The sequence below is a fragment of the Ruditapes philippinarum genome, unplaced genomic scaffold (genome assembly GCF_026571515.1).
Source record: "Ruditapes philippinarum isolate M1 unplaced genomic scaffold, ASM2657151v2 ctg2281_1_1_1_1, whole genome shotgun sequence".
NCBI lineage: Eukaryota > Metazoa > Mollusca > Bivalvia > Venerida > Veneridae > Ruditapes > Ruditapes philippinarum.
Window position 1 is genome coordinate 22684 of NW_026863416.1, and position 23271 is coordinate 45954.

The following is a 23271-nucleotide window of genomic DNA, read 5'->3' on the forward strand; positions in this document are numbered from 1 at the left end:
ATATATATGAGCCGCGTCACGACAAAACCAACATAGTGCGTTTGCGACCAACATGAATCCAGACCAGCCTGCGCATCTGCCCAGTCTGATCAGGATCCATGCTGTTCGCTTACCAACTTTATTACAAGTACAGATACTGATAGCGGACATCTTGGAGCCTGATCAGACTGCGCGGATGCGCAGGCTGGTCTGGATCCATGCTGGTCGCAAACGCATTATGTTGGTTTTGTCGTGACGCAGCTCGTATAATAGTGTCATGTTATTAGTCGTTTATGATTTTTTATGACATACGCAAAGTGAAAACTGTTTGCATATTTTGTTAGGTCTAATATAATAATTATGTTCTCTGTGATTAAACTCCAATGTTTACGAATGTTGTTAACTTAAGTGTTAGGAAATGTTTCCTCTACAGACAATAGAGACAGGTGGCTACATGTACATGTACATCTATGACAAGTCGCTATTTCTCGGGGATTCTGTAGTGTATGTTAAATACGATCATGGCTTATTATATTTTATTCTTAAGTCTATATAACATGATAGCAGGCGAATCGGTAAAATTTCCCGTGCCATCAGAAAAGCTAAAACATACACGCTTAAATAAAAACCAAATCTGCACTAAGTACATGTATTTGAATATATAATGTCTTCAAATTAATGTCAATGTAAGTAAAGTGTCTAGTTATTTAGATATTACAATGTATTTCTTTAATTTTACATTTTTGAGTCCTTTCTTATTGGTTATTAACTTTTTATTTGTATGTGTTTTTACGTTTAACTTGTTAGTTTGCTGTTCCATTTAATGTTTTCTATGTAGTTGTTTCAGCCGAACGCTGTTACTTAACTGTCTATAACTGTTTACTTTCTGTTTAGTTCTTGTTAAGTTTTCGTTGTAAACTTGGTGAAATGCTGCGTATTGTTAGTTGTAACGTTGATAACTCTCCTTATTGTAATCTAAGCGTCGTGTTATCTACTAACGAGTGTGTGTAGTGTGTGCTATTTTGTCTTATTCCATTAATTGTTTTTTTGTTAATTTGTCGTTTTTAGATGCTCCGTTAAGTCTGCTGGGAAACGTTCCTGTTTGTATGTTTTTTCGCGATCCGTTCCTTTGTGTCCCTTTTTCCATTTTCTGTTAGATGTTTTTGTTTAGTCTGTATGTTTTAACCGTTTAGCTTCTTTTTGTATTTTCTATTCGTTTAGTTTCTAGATTTCTATGTTTTGGTTTTTGCAGTTTCATTTCATTTTTTGTCGGTGTTTTCCATTATGTTCCCGATTTGTTTTCTGTGCTTTTAGTCTTGTTTGGAAAGACTAGTCCTTCTCTGTTTTTCTTAGCGTCTTGTTATCTACTAACAGATCCTGTCCGTGTCTTATCGTATATTAGTGCTTTTTTGTATGCTATGTTATTTTCCTTCTTTTAGTTGAGTAGCGGAGTATCGAACTATATTCCATTTGATTTCCATTTTGTTCTCACTTTGTTTTCTGTCAATGTGCTTTCTTGTCTGCTTAAGTGTCTGGTTGGGTTATGTTTTGTGTTTACCGTGTTTTGTGTTTAGTGTGTGCTATTCAGTCTCCTACTATATGCTCCGTCTCTTGCTGTCTGTATCCCGTTGTTGTGTATTCTATTAGTTCTTTTGTTATTGGTCCTCGTTTCAATTTTTCTGTTATCGGTTCCCATTTACCATCTTCTCTTGTCTGTATCGATATCGTTGTCCTTGTGTTTTGTTCCATTTATTATTTTTTGTCTGTTCCTTTCTGTTCTCAGAACGGGTGATGTTCCTTTTTGAATGTCATTTGCTGTATGTTCTGTTCTGTCTCTTGTACGTTAGGTCAGTCTGCTCAGTATAGTCTGTATCTGTATGTCGTTAACCGTTTAGTCTCTGTTTGTATTTTCTATTCGCTTAGTCTCTACAGTTCTGTGTAATTTTAGTGGAGTAGCGGGGGATCGAACTCACGACCCCTTGATTGGTAGACAGATAGTGTTACCACTGCACCATAGCGCCCGCTCTGAATAATAACTGTTTTTGGAAGTCCTATATACATAATAACTTCAATGGCTAACAAATAATGTATTGCAATTAAATTTTAACACCTCTACACCGGTAGCCAAACCACGTGACATTTTATATATCGTCAAAGAGAATATTACTCGATTTAAGTAATATTTTAATAGATAACTTTGCTGTTACTTTTTGAGTAAATCCCGTATACATGTAGTTGTGGTATTCAGATTTTAAAGTCAGTTTCTATTTGATTAGGAGGGGGCTATCTTGAAATGTTTTTAATAATGTCACAGGGTGAGAAAAATGTGCAGCCTGACCGGGACTCGAACCCGGGACCCTCGGAAAACCGTTCCGCGACTCTACCGACTGAGCTATCCGGCCGCTTACACATCTTCTCCCCTAAATAGTGAACAGTTCTGAACCGTGACATACTCGCCTACTATATTGAAATTCGTCCTCGAATTTCACAGAGTTACAGAGCAATGTAAATTAAATTCTGAGCTATATTAGTCACGGTTCCTCGTTGGGCGCCAAATGTCACAGGGTGAGTAAAATATGCAGCTTGACCGGGACTCGAACCCGGGACCCTCGGAATACTGTTCCGCGGATCTACCAACTGAGATATCCGGCCGCTTACATATCTTCTCCCCGAAATAGTGAACATTTCTGAACCGTGACAATAACATTACACTGAATACCACTTTGATATGAGTATTGATTTTGAATTATTTTGCCGTTTTATCAATATTGTCATTTAGTAATACACATATTTTATTTCATTTGATTTGTTTATAAGCAACATTCTGAAAATAAATTGCCAAATAGTATTATAATTATCTTGAAATAAATACAAAAAAGTTTCACTTCACACCACATGTGTTTAACATAGACACATGTGTTTAATGTACAAACTCTTTCATCTTTATTTTAGACATTTAAAAAAGTGATATTTGCAAATACAAACGACAAAGTATTAAATAAAACAGTCTTATTAAAAATATACATTGAGAGATGATCGAGAATAACATAAGTGTATATTGATTTTTTTTCAATATTTTTTTTTTCATGGACATTAGAATTGGATGTTATTTCAAAATAAACAAAATGAACTTCATTTAGCTTCCCTTTTTTCACCCAGTCTTTCAGGTTTTCACATCATTTTCTCAGTTGTTTTGCTGTTCTGGAATGTTTCTTGATAACTATTAAATTCTCTTTCAATTTCTGCTCATGTTTTTTTTCTTAACGTACGTAGATCAGGTTTTTTTGTTTGTTGTCAATTACATTTAGAATTTTATTTACTATCTCCTTTAACAATTTTGTTTCCACTTCTGTGAAATACGCACTTTTACACGACATGCTTAATGCTCTTGGAATGTATATTGAGTGTTGGTATGCAACAAAACCTTGAAGTCTCTCACATTATGAGTTACTTACCGTTAGTCGCTTCCAGCGTTACTTGAGGCGAACCTTCGTGCTTTTGAGATTAACTATCGTTTCTGAATACGGCCTAAGATACCCTGGCAATTAAGTGGAGGGTACCTGGAATTCCTAGGTTCATCAGCTGGTGTGATAATCTTCTTGCAGAATTTTCCAAAAACCGATTCTGAATTCCGAAAATTTCAAGAGCTGCTATGGTATCGCAAGCACAGTTACCAATCTTCCGATTTCAGACATTTAAAGCAAATAAACGGGCTATTTTTCATAGTGAAACGTTTTAATTTGCATGAGAAACTTGTCATTCAATTCAATTTGATGATAAAAATGATATGATCTTTAACACTGCAATGTAGATCAAAGCGCTGAAAGCACTGAATGCGACGACTTAACTTCGGCTATTATAACACAAATTAAACAAATAAAAGAATGCGACATGCCATTGCCTCATATTTAATTAGTGTCTTGTACATCCCTGCAGTTATGTAATTTAAAGACCCGCTGAATGTATTATATTTTATGCTGTAGTGTTAGAACAAAACCTAACATTTTCATACACAAATTTGCTATCTTTAAAAATGACGCATGCCACTAAACTTTAACGTATTACAAACTATCTTAAATACACCGCGGATTTCGTCTGTGACGTAAAAACTGCTTCACGGTTCCTGACAGAACAACTTGATACTTTGTTGGTGGTTAGGTCTTATTAAAGAGGCATGCAGCTCAAAGGATTGATGAGTACTATAGAGTACTATGGAAAGGAATATCCACCCAAAGTATATGTATCTTGATAACATGTTCTTGTCTGAATGTTATAATCTATTTGGTTGCTTTAGATATAAGTCTTGTGGAAGGAGACCAATTATTGTGTAGAATACATGCTTTAAAATAGTGTCATATTATTTGTCGTTTATGTCTTTATGACATAAGCAAAGTGAAAACTGCTTGTATATTTCGTTAATATAATATATTCTGTGTGATGATTAAAATACATTGCTTACGAAACTAAAATTTGGCATAACGTGTCATGTCGTTTTCAAACAAAAGAGGCAGGTGCATACATAACAAATACTTGTATACGTTGGAAAATGGAAGATTGACATAATAGCTAGGTTCGATTCCCAGACTGGTAATCTCGGAATTATGGGCCTGATTCCCGGGGTTGCCAAATAACATTACTAAAAAGTCTTTCGGATGAGACAATAAATCGAGGTCCCGTGCATGAGTTGTATCATATTGGGGAATAAATATGGTAGCTGATTTGGAACGCTTTCGTACGCCGTGTTGGCGCTAGGGACAACAGTACAAAGTGCCAAACGGCGCGTTGTCAGACTTTTAAGAACATACAAGCAGAGACTAAACGGACCAGAATACAAGATCTAATAGAAAAGTGGAAAAGAGATGATGAAGGAACACACAACAAAATACATACAAAATAAGATATCATCCGACAGGTAACAAACAAACGACAAGACACGAAACGGAACAAACAAAAGAGACCTACTAGAGTAAGACACAAGGACAACGATACAGGCAAGAGAACACTTACCGGAACAAGACTACAGTAGCCACAAACGACAAGATACGGAACAAACAAAAGATACCTACTAGAGTAAGGACACCAGGACAACAATACCTTCAAGAGAACTCTTAACAGAACAATACAACGGAACAGAAAATGGAGACCGACAACAGAAAAACTAAAACGAGTAGATAACGGAATACAGACAACAAGAAAGACACACCGAATAACATAGAATATACACACAAAAAATAATGACATGACACTTTACGAAACAAAATAATACTGTAAGAATAAAACTTAAAAGGACAGATATAACATTGAAAAGGCAATAACAGACATAAAACAGAAAAACAAACAGGTATAATAATGACAATAACTGAACAGATAATAACACACATGTAAACGGAACATTTCAGGACAGACAGGTTTAACAGAACTCCAAGTAACAAATACAGTTGGCAAAATAACAGACAAAAACACATTAGAAAAACTTCAATGTAACTGCAAACTAACAAATTAAACGGAAAACACATACAAAAGAAATTTAACGGACGCAACCCAATTTACACATTAAGTATTTTCTGATGAAATTGACACGATTTGCATACGTCCGCGATCATATAAGAGTATAACACATACAGAGTCCCCTTGAAATCGCTACCTCTCATAGTCAAAAGTTTTGTTATGATTACATAAACTTATACTTAATTGTGTGACCGTGTGTATTATTACAAATTATGTAATGGATTCACCTGTCTCTATTTTTGTCACTGTGCATATGTCATAAAAGCATAAACAGGTACAATGTAATAGCTTGACACTATTATAAAGCACGCATTGAATAGACAATAGTTTATTATATTGCACAAGCCTTAAATCTAAAGCAATGATACAATATCTTATGAAAAATCTTCATTACTTTTACTGACATTGGCATACATACATTTGAAAGTTTGCATTCTTAACCCCATGCAAATCGATATACATAGAAGAATTACAAATTTAATATGTATGAATAATAATACAATAAAATACATTGAATAATAACATTTAGATGTAAACATGTCATCAGGATACATATACTATTTGCGGATATTCACTTCCATCTGATTGCATTGGTGCTAAATAAACCACCGAAGACTTCTTGAATTACATCTCCTCGACCACTTGGCTGATTTTGATAAAACTTTACTGGAATGTTCTTATAATGAATTGTTGTTCATACAAACCATATCTTGAAATTAGCGATTAAGTGCTATATACCCCTTGTTTAACTTAAACGAAACTTGATGCGAGCAGCTTTAAGGAATTTAGATGAAATGGGGAAAAACATCGAAAACTGCACTCTGTCCACATTCACAACAGTTGCAATTGAAATCTATAGATCACGTGGCAACAAACAAATGATAATAGGGCCAAATAATAGAATAAGAACTGTGACACTTCTCTCATTACGAATGAACATATAACAACCACCAAGGTTGTTTTCTTATCTGTTGACCCTTTCTATTACTATTAAGCACATGGCTAAACAAAAGCAGACGGACATTAATAAAATCTGTTGTGTAAATTCACCGATATCGCACAATAATTTGATAATGGAAAATTTCGCATTTTTAGTTTATTTGTGTTCTTTACTAATTTATTGTGTCAATTGTGTTAAAATAACGAGTTTAGGTTGCATTTAAGATATCAGATCCCGCTTTCGTTACTTTATACGAGAATCCAAATGGTAGGACCCAAAAAAGACAAATATGACTTCGTTATATCAACATTTAGTGCAATTCCTTTTGCTACCGATACAGTGGGGATTGTGAAAGGAATTGGACATTTTATGGATAATGTGCCAGGTATTAAACCGGAAACATTGACGACACAAGCCACGTGGCCAAACGAAGCGGCCGGCGTTCCTGGTATGCGTTTGATAGAAATCATTATATGTAGTATTGTATTGTATAATTCGAAAGCTATATATAAATCTATTTCTGTTTCCTATGTAGACCGGATATTATATAAACAGAATCACTGTATCATTTATTGTGAGTCTAGATACAAAAAATGTAATTTAATGTTTGTTTGATTGGGTTTTACGTCACTACGACACAGAAAAGGTCATATGGCTACGTCCCAGCTTTACTGGTGGAGTATGACCTCAGGTGCTCATCCATGCATTATTTCATTTTTCTACCAAGGGCACTAGAGTAGAACTAGAACCATCGATGTTCTGTATTCTAGCTGGATAGCTTCCTCACATGAAGAATCCAAAGTCCCAGTGAGGTGCAAGTAGTTTGAAGTCAACGACCTTAACCACTCAGCCACGAACAGCCCCGTAATTCAATGCATATAGAAAACAAAATTTGCCATCGTATCAACGTTTTCATTTGATTTTCAGATGATGTTTTTGGAAAGCGTATGGTTATTGTACCATATGGCTTCATCTTACCGTTCAAAACTAATGGTGGTTTGAAATTGATTGACGTATCTACTGAGCCACCGAGTGGTCCATATACAATCACAGATGATTCTACTGGGCAATGGTTCTATCATAGGACCAGGTGGCATGACATGGACGGTGACGGGGACCTCGACGCCGTGACTTGTCACGCGAGAGAACCAATTTTCGGTAGTGTAGCAGTTTGTTTCTTGTCATCACTTGTTAAATAACAAAATATAAACATGTTGTAAGATTATATATATATTTATTCCCTGCATAAGTACATTTTGCATGTGGCATTGTCTATATAACACGGGCTTTCATATACGAGTAATGTGACGTAATGTGACGTGATGTGACGTCATATGCATAATAAAAAATAAGCGTAATGTCTTACAATAACTATCTCACAAATGCCAGAATCAAACTTTTAAAATACACGTTAACGCTGTTAAGAATAATACTTACTGTTTCAAAGAAAAAGGCTGATGTATAACGATTGCCAAGTAGCCGTCGTTGTTGACATGACATTTTGAGTTTTGTTCAGGTAGAAATAACTATTGAAAACACTTCAATAGTATAATAATGAACCTTAAAATAATTCCTTTTGTAGAAAAAGCGCAGTTGTGAGGCAAGGGGCATTATTCTTAATGCTATATGATTGGATAAATGCCCAAGATGAAACTTGGAGTTAACTTGCTTATTCTGTGCCGTACACAATCTGACACCATGCAATAGTAAAAGACACATGTCTGTACGATTAACCTAAAAACAAAATGTCAAACTTGGTCAAAGTAAAATATATAACATCATTCTTAAACATCTTTGGCTAATGGTCTAATACAAAGCTCGGCTACCGATTATTGACTTTTATTTTCATCGGTTTTTGGCTTAAAACCATCGTCGGATACCCACGGTCGAACCAGTAACATTTATCAGATGTTATGTTACATGTTGATCAACCGTGGGTATCCGACGATGGCTTAAAACCCACTAAACACGTTTAAACGAATAAACGTGATACCCCTATAAAACATAGAGTTCCGGATATTAAAATAAATAAAATTCGAAAACTTAATGCAATGATTTCCGTGAAAATGCAAGTCTTTAAACATCGAAGGTCTCGGTGAATATCACACAAGCCAAACTTTGATATTCTCTTAATCATCACATATTTCTCCTTTTAAAAAAGTTGTTTAAACGTAGGTTCGAAGGCAAGTGAACTTCTATGGTTGGAGAATCCTAACGGTGATGTCACGTTCGCATGGAAAACTCACGTTCTGAGTGAAGGGCCCGATATTTTCTTTGAATATACCACGTTGAATACTACAGACGGTCCTGTAGAGTGTATTGTTACAGCTCAGTTTTTCACGAAAGCGCTAGGAATTTACTGGACAACAAATAGTAAAGGTCTTTGGACGAATACATCAGAGGTAATTTTCTTTTTTTTCTACCACGGTCGAAGTGGAAGAAGGTTATTGGTTTAACAAGAAAGACAACACTGAATCAACTTGAGAGTATAGAATGAAAACGACACAACGTAATTTGTACAAACATGTTGAAAAAACGTGGTTCGCATTAAATGTGCATGTGCATGGTTACAGAGCTTTACCTATGTCCAAAAGGAAAAAAAAAGCACACAAACTCATAAGAATAAGATTTGTGGTAACTTTAAACGCAAAAAATGATAATAAAGGATACAATCTCAGAATTGAATTGAAATCGATAACTAGTGCGGTTCTATAAAAAGCACGATTTGAGTAAAAAACAACAACAACAACAAAAAAAAGCCCCCACGTTTTTTAGGTCATTCAGCAAAATATTTTTTCTGGAAAATGAGTAAATGATCTGAAATTTTGCAAAAGATTTTCGTAAAACCCACATAAAATGGTATAAAAAGCTGTAAACAACAACAAAAACAGCAGCAGCAACAACAACAACAACACATAAAACGTATATTTTAAACATATTTTAATCCATCGTCGGATACCCACAATTAATAAACATGTCATATAACATGCAATCTTAATGGTTCGGCCGTGGGTATCCAACGATGATTTTATTCATAACCATATACATGTACAATCATTTAATATAAAAATGATGAAATGGATTCGAACGAAAGATATGAAATCTTATATAGTTTTTCTCCAATTTTCAGGTTAAAAGTAGAATTATTGATGCCACAATTGGTGCTGTATTCGAAGTTAAACTTGATGACGTCAATAATGACGGCAGAATGGATTTACTCGTCACCAATAATGGAAACAATGGATCGGTGTTTGTTTACGAAATACCAGACGATTTTAGGTAACAGTTCTTTGCATTCAATGTATTATAATATTGCAACGCCAGTTTTAATTGGATAATCGTGTCGCCAGACTACTTAATTTATAATGGATATTATAGCATTACACCTTTGTAACGTCGTTTTTCATTGGACAATCGTGACGATGGTATAAATTATGTACACGGCTGCAGTCGAATTATGAAATCATTTCATTTTTTTTCTCTAATAAAAGAAGATTACAGTATTTTAAATTCGTAGCCGGTTATTTGACCGTATATGAACGGTTATTAACAATATAACCATTACCTAATTGCTTGAGTTATATATTTTAACATCCGTTTATATTGGCAAACTGGTATCACTGTTAAAAAATCTTAGATTTAAGATATATGATATAAAAAATATTGAAACCGGATATAAAGGTCCATAAATTACCTTTTGATTTTGCGTATATTTAAAAAAAAAATTGCTACCGCCCCACACGTTAATACAAATATTTTTAAAATGTTAATGTACACATAGTCTAGTATGATTCTCCGCATAATATAAAATAATCACCTTCAATCCTTATTTCAACATTGTGATGTTTTAGAACTGGCCAGTTTAAACGTCACGTGATATCTACAGGCTACGTCCCTATAAGCACGGGTAATGGCAAGGGCGCTCCAGGTTCATCATTTACAGCACGGATTTCCAATAATACGTATGTTATTTCATTAATACACTTGATTTAATAATCAATAACTGGTGATTTATATGTAATATGTATTATTGATTAAAAGCAGAATCATATATTATCGTTGACTAATATACACAACTTCCTGTTGATTAAGATCAGCTATGTTAATAGTTGATTTATATATGTGTCTAGCAGTTTTTTTAAAGTGATTCGTATCAGTCTATTTGACCGTTGATTTATATTAATCATTAATCGTTGATTTATATAAATTTAACAGTTTTGAGTTATACTTATTATTTACCGATGATTAATATCAGATATTTACCGTTCTTTACATAGATCTTTAGAGTTAACCTTGATTAACCATTGATTTATATTTACAATTATTCTTGATTCATATTCACCGTTCACCGTTGACTTTTAACAATTGTTATGATCGTTGAATCATATTAATCATTTACCGTTGATTACAGTAAACCAATAATCATTGTATCCGGTGACGATAACGGTGGTGCTTACATTTTGACAGCAAACAGTGAAAATAAGAACGACTGGACATATACACAAACCACAGTTGTAACGACCGGCGGCGAAACTGTTGGACAGCTGGCATGTGCCGACGTGGACGGTGATGGAATGCTGGAGCTTTTTGTACCCTCCTACAGTACATCTGTAACGGACGTTTATAGACTAGAAATGTAGCTTTTGATAAATGTTCTGTGTATATTGATAATTATTGCATTAACTAAATACAAAACAATTGTTTTATCAATAAAAAGTATACAATTATCTATGTGTTTTAGACGATATTTACACTTAAATGGAATTGATGAAATTTTTAAAGTAGTTGATACCTCACAGCATACGTTATTGGTAATACTGAGCCGAACACTACAATAAGTAGGATTTAAGAATGAGTTGGTACGATTGAATAAGTTCAATCGTAGAATATAAATTTACTGCCTTCCAGTAATCGATTAGGGTTTTAGGGTTTAGGAACTGACGCAAAAAGTTATCTAAGTGAATTGATTCGATAAAATCTACCACGAAAGTGTGCAAAATAAAAGCATTCAAGAAATAGTTGTTTGACACTAAAAGATTCATTGCAAGCTATACAAAATGGAGCATTGTCTCCTATCGTGTATTTCTTGCAACTTAGAAGAACTACCCTATCATGGCGGTTAAGGAGAGAAAGAGAAAAAAAAGGGTTGATGTGATGAAGTTTGTTAAATTCAGCTTTGGTCCAATTTGATTTCCATTTAGATGATATAAGTTTACTACTAGTAATTGAGGGGTTAAAAACACTTTTTGGTAACATGCAAATTTAAGGATTTTTTAGCCAAAGCATCTGCGTTTTGTCGTTTCCTCGTATTCCCTACATCGCTTGGGATTCAACATGATTAGACATACTTAGTTGTTAAAGTATCTTGAGATCGCAAAAGAAGTTTCTTGATCAATATATTTTCGGACTTTTTATTGATAGAAAATAGAAATACGACAATGATTCTGAACTCCCCCCCCCCCAAAAAAAAAACAACGAAAAAACAACAACAACGACAAATTCATTGCTATTCTGCTGTGGAATGTATGCACACGTTTGTATTAAATACCAACTTCTAACTTTTTGGAGCCAAGAAAAATAATTGCAAACGGTTTATTCTCAAATCAACGTTTTTATTACTGGACATGTTGACAAAAAAAAAAAACCAAAACAACATTAAACTTAATAATTCCAACACAACCATGACAATGGCAACTAGAACTGCCACTATCATGGCGTAAATACCCCCGCATACCACTTTGTCAGAATCAACAGTGGCCATTTAGAGCTCAAGGACAACCTCCCTGCCAAATCTGAGGTTACTAAGCCAGTGCATTGCTAAGTTATGTATTCTACATGCTTCAAATGTGAAAATGTCAAAATCAATACATTGCATTACATTTGAAGTCAAAGTCCCTATGACCTTGACCTTTGATCCAGTGACCTCAAAATCAAAAGGGGTCATCTACTAATCATGATCAACATCCATGCCAAATATGAAGACTGTGGGTCAAAGGAATCTAAAGTTATTGGGCAGAAAAACTTTTTGAAGTCAAAGTCCCTGTGACCTTGACCTTTGACCTGGTGCCCTCAAAATCAATAGGAGTCATCTACTAATCAAGACTAACCTCCATTCCAAATATGAAGACTGTGGGTCAAAGTAATATTAAATTTATGGGCGGACAAGCTTTTTGAAGTCAAGGCCACTGTGACCTTGACCTTTGACCTGGTGACCTCAAAATCAATAGGGGTCATTAATTAATCATGACTAACCTCTATACCAAATATGAAGACTGTGGGTCAAAGAAATCTTAAGTTATAGGGCGGACAAGCTTTTTGAAGTCAAGGCCACTGTGACCTTGACCTTTGACCTGGTGACCTCAAAGTCAAAAGGAGGCATCTACTAATCATGACTAACCTCCATGCCAAATATGAAGACTGTGGGTCAAAGGAATCTTAAGTTATTGGGCGGACAAGCTTTTTTGAAGTCAAGACCCCTGTGACCTTGACCTTTGACCTGGTGACCTCAAAATCAATAGTGGTCATATACTAATCATGACTAACCTCCATGCCAAATATGAAGACTGTGGGTCAAAGGAATCTTAAGTTATTGGGCGGACAAGCTTTTTAAAGTCAAGGCCCCTGTGACCTTGACCTTTGACCTGGTGACCTCAAAATCAATAGCGGTTATCAATTAATCATGACTAACCTCTTTACCAAATATGAAGACTGTGGGTCAAAGGAATCTTAAGTAATTGGGCGGACAAGCTTTTAAAGTCAAGGCCCCTGTGACCTTGACCTTTGACCTGGTGACCTCAAAATCAATAGGGGTCATATACTAATCATGACTAACCTCCATGCCAAATATGAAGACTGTAGGTCAAAGGAATCTTATGTTATTGGGCGGACAAACTTTTTGAAGTCAAAGTCCCTGTGACCTTGACCTTTGACCTCAAAGTCAATAGGGGTCATCTACTTATCATGACTAGCCTCCATGCCAAATATGAAGACTGTGGGTCAAAGGAATCTTAAGTTATTGGGCGGACAAGCTTTTGAAGTCAAGGCCCCTGTGACCTTGACCTTTGACCTGGTGACCTCATAGTCAATAGGGGTCATCTACTAATCATGACTAACCTCCATGCCAAATATGAAGACTGTGGGTCAAAGGAATCTTAAGTTATTGGGCGGACAAGCTTTTTAAAGTCAAGGCCCCTGTGACCTTGACCTTTGACATGGTAACCTCAAAATCAATAGGGGTCATCTACTTATCATGACTAACCTCTATGCCAAATATGAAGACTGTAGGTCAAAGGAATCTTAAGTTATTGGGCGGACAAGCTTTTTGAAGTCAAGGCCCCTGTGACCTTGACCTTTGACCTAGTAACCTCAAAATCAATAGGGATCATCTACTAATCATGACTAACCTCCATGCCAAATATGAAGACAAAGGGTCAAAGGAATCTTAAGTTATTGGTCGGACAAGAAAAAACCGACGGACAGCCGGACGGCAGGACAGCCGGACGGCCGGACGGACGGACAAGCCTATTCCAGTATACCCCCCTTACAACTTTGTTGTGCGGGGGTATAATGATAGCAATGAATTGTTCCGTTAGAAGTAATTAAGCCTGCATATCACGGACAAGACGTCGAAAGAAAAATAAACAAAGCAGGCAACATATCCTTTGGGTCATTTAATAGTGTTCAAGTAAATATACTGATACCACCCTACCAGAAAAAATCAAACAGAATGAACTGAAAACTTTACAAGCATGCAAATAATATCTTGCTTAACGGTATTTAAGAATCGCAAATATAATGTCTTTGATTAAATGTACGGGGCGACTCTTTACAGATTTCGCACGACACAAATAACCCCATCAATTTCTTTAATATAGAGAAAAAAGACAGAATTCCTGCATCACCCGGCAAAATTAAAATTACATGTATTGTGGGCTCGGTTTTCAATTGCAAGATACAGTCCACCCCCTACCACCGACTAAACTATATACTGCATATTTTCTGAATAAGAAAATAATTTGAGGTAAATGTCACAGAGATCAAAATTTGTTATTGTTGGCAGAGCTTGTCAATGAAGTTTCCAAATCATAATTCAAATTACCTACCGGCTCGTTTATTTTAAACGGTGTGGCAAATCACTTATCAATCGCTTAACAGATCTGTAATTGTTTGTGTTGACTATTTTTTTTTTCCATGGACCCGATTTTTATCAATTAATCCGTTCGATTTACAGCTAATAGTAAATTCGGAAGCAAGAATTCCATCCGATTTCAATTAGGTAAAGTCATATATTGGTTTCCTATTCGGTGATCCGAGTATGTCATATTATTTGATGAGAACTGGAACAAATTTCTTATATAAAACCAGTATAAAAGACAAAAAAAAAACAACTTAAATTTGGTAATTTATTTCTTACATTTGTATCTTCTACAGGAAATTACTAATTATTTGTAGTACACAGTGGGTTATGTTTACATGAATTCGAAATCTATAAAAAGATATGACCTTCACAGTACATCAATCGCAACTACTCGGCCCATTCCGTCAGTCTTCGGATAAGGACCTCGAACACAATAGTATGAAACAAAGAACGGATGCGATATTTCGGTCTAACCTACGCTAAGAAACTAAACATGTAAACAAATAGTAATTTAATGCTGGGAGTTGTTGTAAAGTTTATTTCCAATATATGTAATAAACGTCCACCTAAAATAAGTGAATTCATAGGTACAAAAGCAAACAATAGATTATTTATTGGAGAGGTCATCAGACCTCTCCACAGTGTTCAGACTGATTGCTGGCGGCATCCATTTTTGCGTATCTGATTGTAGTGAACGAATCTCTTTAAAGCGTAAAATCATTAGGAGCAGTCTACAAAAATTGTTTTGCGCATGATCCGTTTAAAAATACGACTTAAACGAAAAATTAACATCGAAGTGAACAAATCGGTACAAAGAAAAAAACGGAAAATATCATTTATGTTACTTAGGGCTACGTGGATGTTTCATTCCGTTTTAATCTTTTAAATTGTAGAATTCGATTACTGTATTGTTTAATGAATAGCGGTTTTACTATTTCATGTTCCGAAAAATAGTAACAGTGAAATTTACAAGTACAATATCACCATGCACTATTATATGACCGGGTGAACCGTGTGCTCCTTAAACTTTTGAACCGGTATGACTAAATAATGTAACGGAGATTTTTTGGCGCAAGTGGCATAAATTTTACTCAAGACTTTGGTTGGAGACACGCAGCTTTATATACTGTTTATTCTAATCAAATTATATAAACATTTTCTTATGTAAATCTGGGACTTAAAATTGTTTGATTAACAAACTTTATGCCCGTTTTGGAAAATGTATAGGAAATGTTTCCATATATATACTTACCAAAACATAAACCGAAAATGTGCTTATTGAATTTTATAAGTTCTAATTTAAACTTTTATTTTGATACTGCTTTTTATATAATATAGGGAGCTAACTATATCTGTGATATACATGTATACATGTGTATATCATTTATTCTAAATTTAGTTTGATGACAAAAAATAAATTGTTCTCTTTCAGAAAAAGTATCCCTAATGTCCCAAGAAAAAAGTCCATTTCTCCGGCATATAATCAATCAAAACATTTTAAAAAATGAAGTGTAAAACAAACTTTCATTATGATACTATACTTTCAATATATATAATAAATTCTATTTTGTTAATTTAAATAATTGTAATTTATAGGCATTCCTTGTGTCTTTTATGCAAAATTATCCCCAAATATTTTCGAATTAAACAAATTTTCCACAGCAGCAAAAAGACCTCTCGCATGCTTCTTTTTTAAGAAGCAAACTTGTATATTTATTATTATGGTTGTTGAAACCGAAAGTACAACAAACCAACCTGTTGACATTTAGTCAAATTTGTTTAAAATTGAACATCAGTTGGCATTTTTAAATTGCAAATTGTTGTCAGACATATTTTGAAGCACAAGAGAACAACAACAACAACACATCTTTTATTCACTCAAACATGCATACAACATGTAATATGAGGCTAATGTCAAAATGTTTAACGAGGCATTTATTCAAATTGAGATCAGACTACAATTACTAAACAATATCAACATATCTATTACATATTTGTATTTATTTCTAAAAAGCAAATTTTGAAATGAAAGATGATTCATGTAATAAAACAGTGATTAATCGTTTAATACTATAAAAGTACAGCAAAAACTTAGTCTTATGAGAAATGAAAATAAAAGTATATTTGAGGCATAAAGGACCTTTGCTGTATAGTAAGAAAGTGGTAAGTGAATATCATTAAAACAAAAATATATCTCAGAACATTACAAAATAACAACTGAATTTAAAATGAAAACATAAATATTTGATTACATTCTTACATTTCTTATAATCATCATTAAGAATTTGCATAGTTTATAAAATGCAGGCGAATCTTTCATTGTAAAAAGTTGTTCTAATTTATACATACTAGGACGTCTATAAAAATAAGGTTTTATAAATTGTCTTCTTTTATTAGAAAATTTATTACATTCAAAAAGGTAATGAAACTCATCACCGATTATATTTCTACAAAAAATGCACATTCTTTCATTAACAGGTATATTTGACCAATTTCCAGTTTCAACTGGTAATCTATGGTTTCTTGTTCTGAATTTGACATAATTAAAGATAAGGTTCAATTCCAAAAGACTTTTTAAATTTTTTGTAAAAAGAACTATTGCTCGATTCATTTATCTTGAATACCATTCATTTAAGAAAAGATCTTTTAGCTTTTGTTTTACTGTTAATTTCAACCATTTGGTACCGGGAAAATTATGATCAATCAAAACAGTGTTGATGCCGCATTTTATAAGTATTGATTTTAAATTATAAATCCACGGATAATTACGTTCAAAATCATAATCATTAATATCTACTGTATTTCTTAGCATATGAAGATATACAAAGTATGATAATTTATTTGGTATTAAACCATTTTCGTTCTAAAGGAGACGCGCCCAAAATGAAACTATTCTTTCTCCGATATCTACAGACAATGGCATGCATCCCGTTTCACCGTATATTAAATGCGTAACTGGCCGTCGAACGTTTAAGTTTAAGGATATGTTTTAAAAATTTGAGATGTACGCGTTCAATAACGTCAAGATTACCGTATCCCCAGATTTCAGAACCATAAAGTAATATTGGTTTAACAGTTTTATTTAAAAGTTCAATTTGTAAGTCAATTGATAAATTTAATCTATTTGAATTTCCTATCAGGCTGTACATCGATCTTGTAGCTTGTTCTGCAATATGTGACTTAGTTTTAGCGAAAGAACCTCTTCTATTGAAAAATATGCCGAGGTATTTATATTCATTTACTATTTCGATTTGTTCATTTTTATAAGTGAAATGATAATTTCTTTGTCTCCCTTTTGAAAATACAATTATCTTGGTTTAGAAATATTGACTGTAAGTTTCCAAATATCGCAATCTTTCATATGTATTAAGCACTTCTTTTAAGTCATTTGCTGTCTCGGCAATAATAACATAGTCATCTGCATATAACAGAATAAAGATTTGTAAAAAATTGTAAAGCTCGTTTATATTCTGATCATTATGGAGCAAAATTCCACGTGTATTACTATTATTTTGAAAGAAATCTTTAAGATCACAAGAGTAAGGGAGATAAATGTTCCCCTTGGCGGACACCTTTATTACATGAGAAAAAGTTAGATAGTTGAGAATTTACCTTCACACATGATTTAGTTCCATTGTACATATCTTGTATAACCTGCAGACATTTTCCTTGTATATTAGCATTAATTATTTTTTCCCATAGACCGTTTCTCCACACAGTATCAAATGCCTGTTTTAAATCAAAAAATGAGCAAAATTGTTTTTTTTTTCGGTATTATTTAAATATTGAATGATATGGTGCAGAATGAATATTTTATCTGAGGTTGAGAAACCTTTTCTAAATCCTGCTTGTGTGTTATTAACAATATCATTTGACTTCACATAATCATTGATTCTTTTATTTAATATGCTTGTGAAAACTTTGCCTAAGCAACTTAATAATGTAATTGGTCTATAATTTTCTGGTTTAACAGGATCACCCTTGTTTTTATAGATTGGATTGATGATTCCAACTGTCCAGTGTTCTGGGATTAGACCCGTATCAAGCACTACATTGAATAATTTGACATAAACATGTTTCATCAAAGAGAGAGAGAGAGGCCTTAATCTGTTTCATTTACTATGTTGTCATAACCACTCGCTTTGTTATTTTTAAGATTATCAACTGCTTTAATGACTTCTTCATTGATATCAATAGGCATATTAAGTAAGTTATTATTATTATTATTGCTATTATTATTATTGCTATTATTATTATTATTTCGCGCTATGCTATTAAATAACGAACTGGAGTGTTTGAATGAAATGAAATGCAAACATATTCAACCATAAATTGCACTCTTCATAAATTTATCGAAACAATTTAACTTGGCCATTTTTACTGTTGTTATATTATAGTATTATCATTTTGAAATTGTCTTTTCCGTAGTGTTTTTTTTCCGGTAAATTAATAGCTCCTTTCTTTTTTACGACCTTGATTGACTTCTGATATTTTTTTACTTTCCCGACTTTTTGTTGTTAGAAGTTGATTCTATTTTCTTTGAAGGCAATCGGCTGTATAGTGATTTGAGTGGAATGTTGATTTGCCGAATACTGTGACATTTTAACAACAGAAAATTTATTCATGAGGTGTTAAAACTGGACGAGGATTTTGAAGCAATTCAACAAAATAGTAGATAGATCTCCTAATAAATCAATTGTCAATAGCTCTTTGTTTATAATCAATGTCAAGCAGCTTTTATATCTATGACTCGCATGAACATGAAAACATGATGTTAGTGAATTTCCTCATATCTGTCTAAAATTCAGGCAACGGTTTTCCATTGATAAATAATGTTTCACTATATCAACATGTCATGCAAATATTCATGATGTATAATGTACCATTATTTTTTTGTTAACGTGTATAAAAAAAGTCCTAAATTTGGTCTTTCTGAAATTCATCCCAAATTTTTCATTCCAGTGTGTGTTAGTGACTTAGAATAGAGCTACTCTATCTTAACTCTCAGGTATTAAAAAAACCATTTTTCTTAATTTGACATGAACTAAATGCATGTAATATTATTACTAGTATATTAGTCCCTTTTATGGCTATTTTATATTCTGTTTGTATATTTGTTATAATTATAATAATAAGGCAAACTTTGTTCATTTTGACTACTGTTTTTTATGTTCCAAGGAAAATACATTTAATATTCTTATCTCTAGCAAGCCTACCAAAGTTCATGATGAACAATGTCCTCCGTCCGCCCATTCATCTATGATATACATGTACAATTGTGGTAAAATCCAATTAACCAATTGAAAAGTTTATAAGAATATCTGGTCATCAAATGTCTACTAGGTCATCTTCACTTAATGCATTTTTGCTTGGATGTCCTTTGATAATGTACACTAGTACTTTATCTAAAGCTACAGTCTCACTGACATCGCGGCAGAGCCCTGGTAGACGTCCGGGTGATCCGGAACGACAGGGGTACGACCGGGAACAACCGGGGTACATCCGTAACTCTGCCGGCAACGTTCGGCAAGATCCGGGAACATCCGGCATTCGACCCCGGATGGAATAAAATATATTTCATATCACCGGGGTGGTCCGGGATGATCCGGGAAATATAACTTTGCTGGCCTCATCCTTAGCTCTGCCGGGAACGACTGGGGTTACATCGGGGAAGCACCGTAGCTCTGCCGGCACAATCTGGGGATGGTCCACTTGATTGTGCATATAAATGCCGCTGCGAAAGTGATGAAACGGTGATAATGATGATAACGGAGATAGTATTGATATTGATAATGATGATGAATATCGTTATTATTGAATTGTTGATGATAATGATGATTAAGTTAATAATGGCGATTATGATAATGATGATGATGGTGATAAAGATAACTATTGTGATGATTGAGATATGATCCTTCAGCACTTGAAAATAATTATCATGACGAATATTATTGTGAATAAATAAAAGTTAAGATTTTAAAATTAACAAATTATATTCTATGACATCACGGGTTCTATGATATCACGGTATATACATTTTTCGCGACTGATAAAATAAGCAACACAAGACGGTGCACATATTTTTAAAACTTTCACACTAAACCGCATAGCATCTGCCATTAAAATCTAAATTTGTGAATAATGATTATATTTGTGGTAAAAACAATTTTATAGTTTTTCTTTATATTCGACTAGATTAGTATTTCCATTAATTTCACACATTCAATTAAAATATGCTATTATCCCATATACTGACAAATCGTTTGTTCATATAAAGCAAGTTAACTGTTGGAAATTTTTCACAACTTTATTCGAAGACTATGACACAACTATTTTTCCATACTTGCAGTAAGTATTTTTTTTTTTTATTTATTTATTTATTTTAGTCTCATCTGTGTACAATTACATATATTTCAAAATAAAAGATAAACATTACATTGTACATAGCCATTCTTTAAGTAGAATTACAGGAGACTTAAGATATTTTACATATTTTACAATTAAAACCATATTCTGTTATGTTATGAGCAAATGTATGTGTATATATGAAATATATGCACATATATATGCAAATATATTACACATTAAAATTAAATGCATATTAAAACATCACATAATATCCACTGTAAAATCTGCCAATAATGACAGCTCTAATAAAAGTTCACTATTAAAAGGTAACAGCTTAAATGAAAGCTCACTATTAAAAAAAGTAAAAATGTGCATCTTTATAATATTATTTGTCTAGAGGTTATCTTTGATTATGGAGTGGTCTAATTGGCAGAATTTACCTTGTTAATACAGAATGCAACTCAGTATACATTAAAACATGATAGTTCATATTTAAACTGATATAAACATGATAAAATACAGTCCAATTTTGTTAAGAAATAAAATATGTCATAGCAAGTCAGTTGTGAAGACAATTATTACAATAGTTTTATATACAAACATCCGACTTTCACTAAATGGTAAGAAGAATACATAAAAAAGAAAAAATTAAAAATATGAGAGTTTGTTAAAATATTTAAAATTTGACTGGAGGCAAACTAATAATTTTAAGTTTAAATTTTATAATTCATAGTCTATATTGTGTTAACATTGCTATTATACAGAGTGTAATTTCGAAGTTTTAATATATTGCAGCAGGTTTTTGCTAATGTACGTATCATTTCTGGGTGGGTAAACAAAAATAGAAACTTATCAATATCATTAAGTAATTCAAAATTTGTATTTAACATAACTGCCTTTTCTAAAAGTAAATTCCTATCAACAGAGTAAGTTGGACATTTCAATAACACATGGATTTCGTTTTCCACCAAGTCTTTGCAAAATGGACACACTCTTTCAGATTCAGGTAATCTTTCATAACGCACAGTTTCTAGTCGAAGTGGTGCTACGCCACATCTAAATTTTGCTAACGCAGATCTATGTGCATATGGTAATTGTAATTTACAATATGTTTCAACTTCGTAATTAGTTTTTAAAATATTGTATGTCCTTAATTTATTACGACCTGTGCCATTAACACTTGACACTCGATCAATATCTGTTCTCCATTGCAAAATATGAGCATCAACAATAGCATTTGTCATATCAGACACGAGATTTTTACGATGGAAAGGTGGTTGAATATAGGATGCTAAATTATAAGAAACTAACTTATTCTTTACCAAGAATGGCCAATTTTTACACCTATTACTACTTTTAGACAAAGCCCAATCAAATATTCTCTTATTGGTTCTACGAATATCATAATTACAACATCGGTACCAGTGATTACATATAGCTTTCCACTGGTCAACAGTAATTGGATTCCAACCCATATCTCCTTGTACAGCTGCATTTGGTGTATATTTACCAGTGCCAAGGTAAAATCTCATTGATCTATGATGTATTGCTGCAATACAAGAGAAAAACTTGGTCAGCCATATAGCTGCCCCATAACAAATAAAAGGAAGTACATATGCATAATACCATTTGGTGTAGACTTCGAAGGGTAGACCACCTTGTCTTTTGTAATTAGCAATGAAAAGCTCCAAGGCACGACCAGCACTTTGTGCTACTGTTTTTGCAGTGATATTATAATCAAGATGTTGCATGTTTAGGGAAATCCGTGATACCGTTGTAAGATCCTGTGAAATCTCAAAAAATGGCAGACAATGGAAATAGTTTAAAAAAAATGGCATTTCTATTTGATCTTTTGAAATAAATCTTTGACAAACAGTTTTGACTTGTTCACGTATTAAAGAGAATAAAAATCTCATACTTATACGATGTCTATAATTATTAAAAACAATTCCGATAAAAGTTAAATACCTTGATAACATATAAGCCTGGGCTTACCCCGAAATGACGACGTGTCTCCAAGCATTTACTATATTTCATTTAGTTTTAAAATTTACAACCAAGAAAAAATGAATTAGCTGGATGAATATTACTTACAGTCTTTTTCCATAGATATGCTTGTTTTCAAATATTTTATATATAAGATACCCTTTTAAATGAAAATAAAAACGTCATTCTACAAAAAATTATGCCTGAAATCTTGAAAGCGAATTATATTCTACTTGGAGGTACTGAAAAAGAAAGAAGCAAAAATTAATTTTAACCGCCTTTCAATACTTACACTTGATGTGAACGTGTTTTTTTCCCCGCAAGCATATGCAAGAATGTCTCCTTTTTTGATAATAGGAAACGAATCCTGTTA

At 33.3% G+C, this 23271-nt stretch overlaps 1 protein-coding gene across 1 annotated transcript; it reads left to right on the forward strand.

Moving 5' to 3' along the window:
• Nucleotides 1–6691: 6691 nt before the first annotated feature.
• LOC132722077 (uncharacterized) lies at nt 6692–11154 on the forward strand. Its single transcript, XM_060706508.1, has 6 exons — nt 6692–6875; nt 7355–7585; nt 8603–8829; nt 9558–9706; nt 10279–10389; nt 10839–11154. The coding sequence occupies exons 1-6, from the start codon at nt 6692–6694 to the stop codon at nt 11065–11067; spliced, it is 1131 nt and encodes a 376-aa protein (XP_060562491.1). The 3' UTR covers nt 11068–11154.
• The last annotated feature ends 12117 nt before the right edge of the window (nt 11155–23271 follow it).

Bases quoted from the DNA above. Each gene is read 5' to 3' on its own strand.
- LOC132722077 (XM_060706508.1), top strand. From the start codon at position 6,692: ATGGTAGGACCCAAAAAAGACAAATATGACTTCGTTATATCAACATTT. The intron at 7,586-8,602 runs GTAGTGTAGCAG...GTTTAAACGTAG, and splicing joins CGCGAGAGAACCAATTTTCG to GTTCGAAGGCAAGTGAACTT. The intron at 8,830-9,557 runs GTAATTTTCTTT...TCCAATTTTCAG, and splicing joins TTTGGACGAATACATCAGAG to GTTAAAAGTAGAATTATTGA.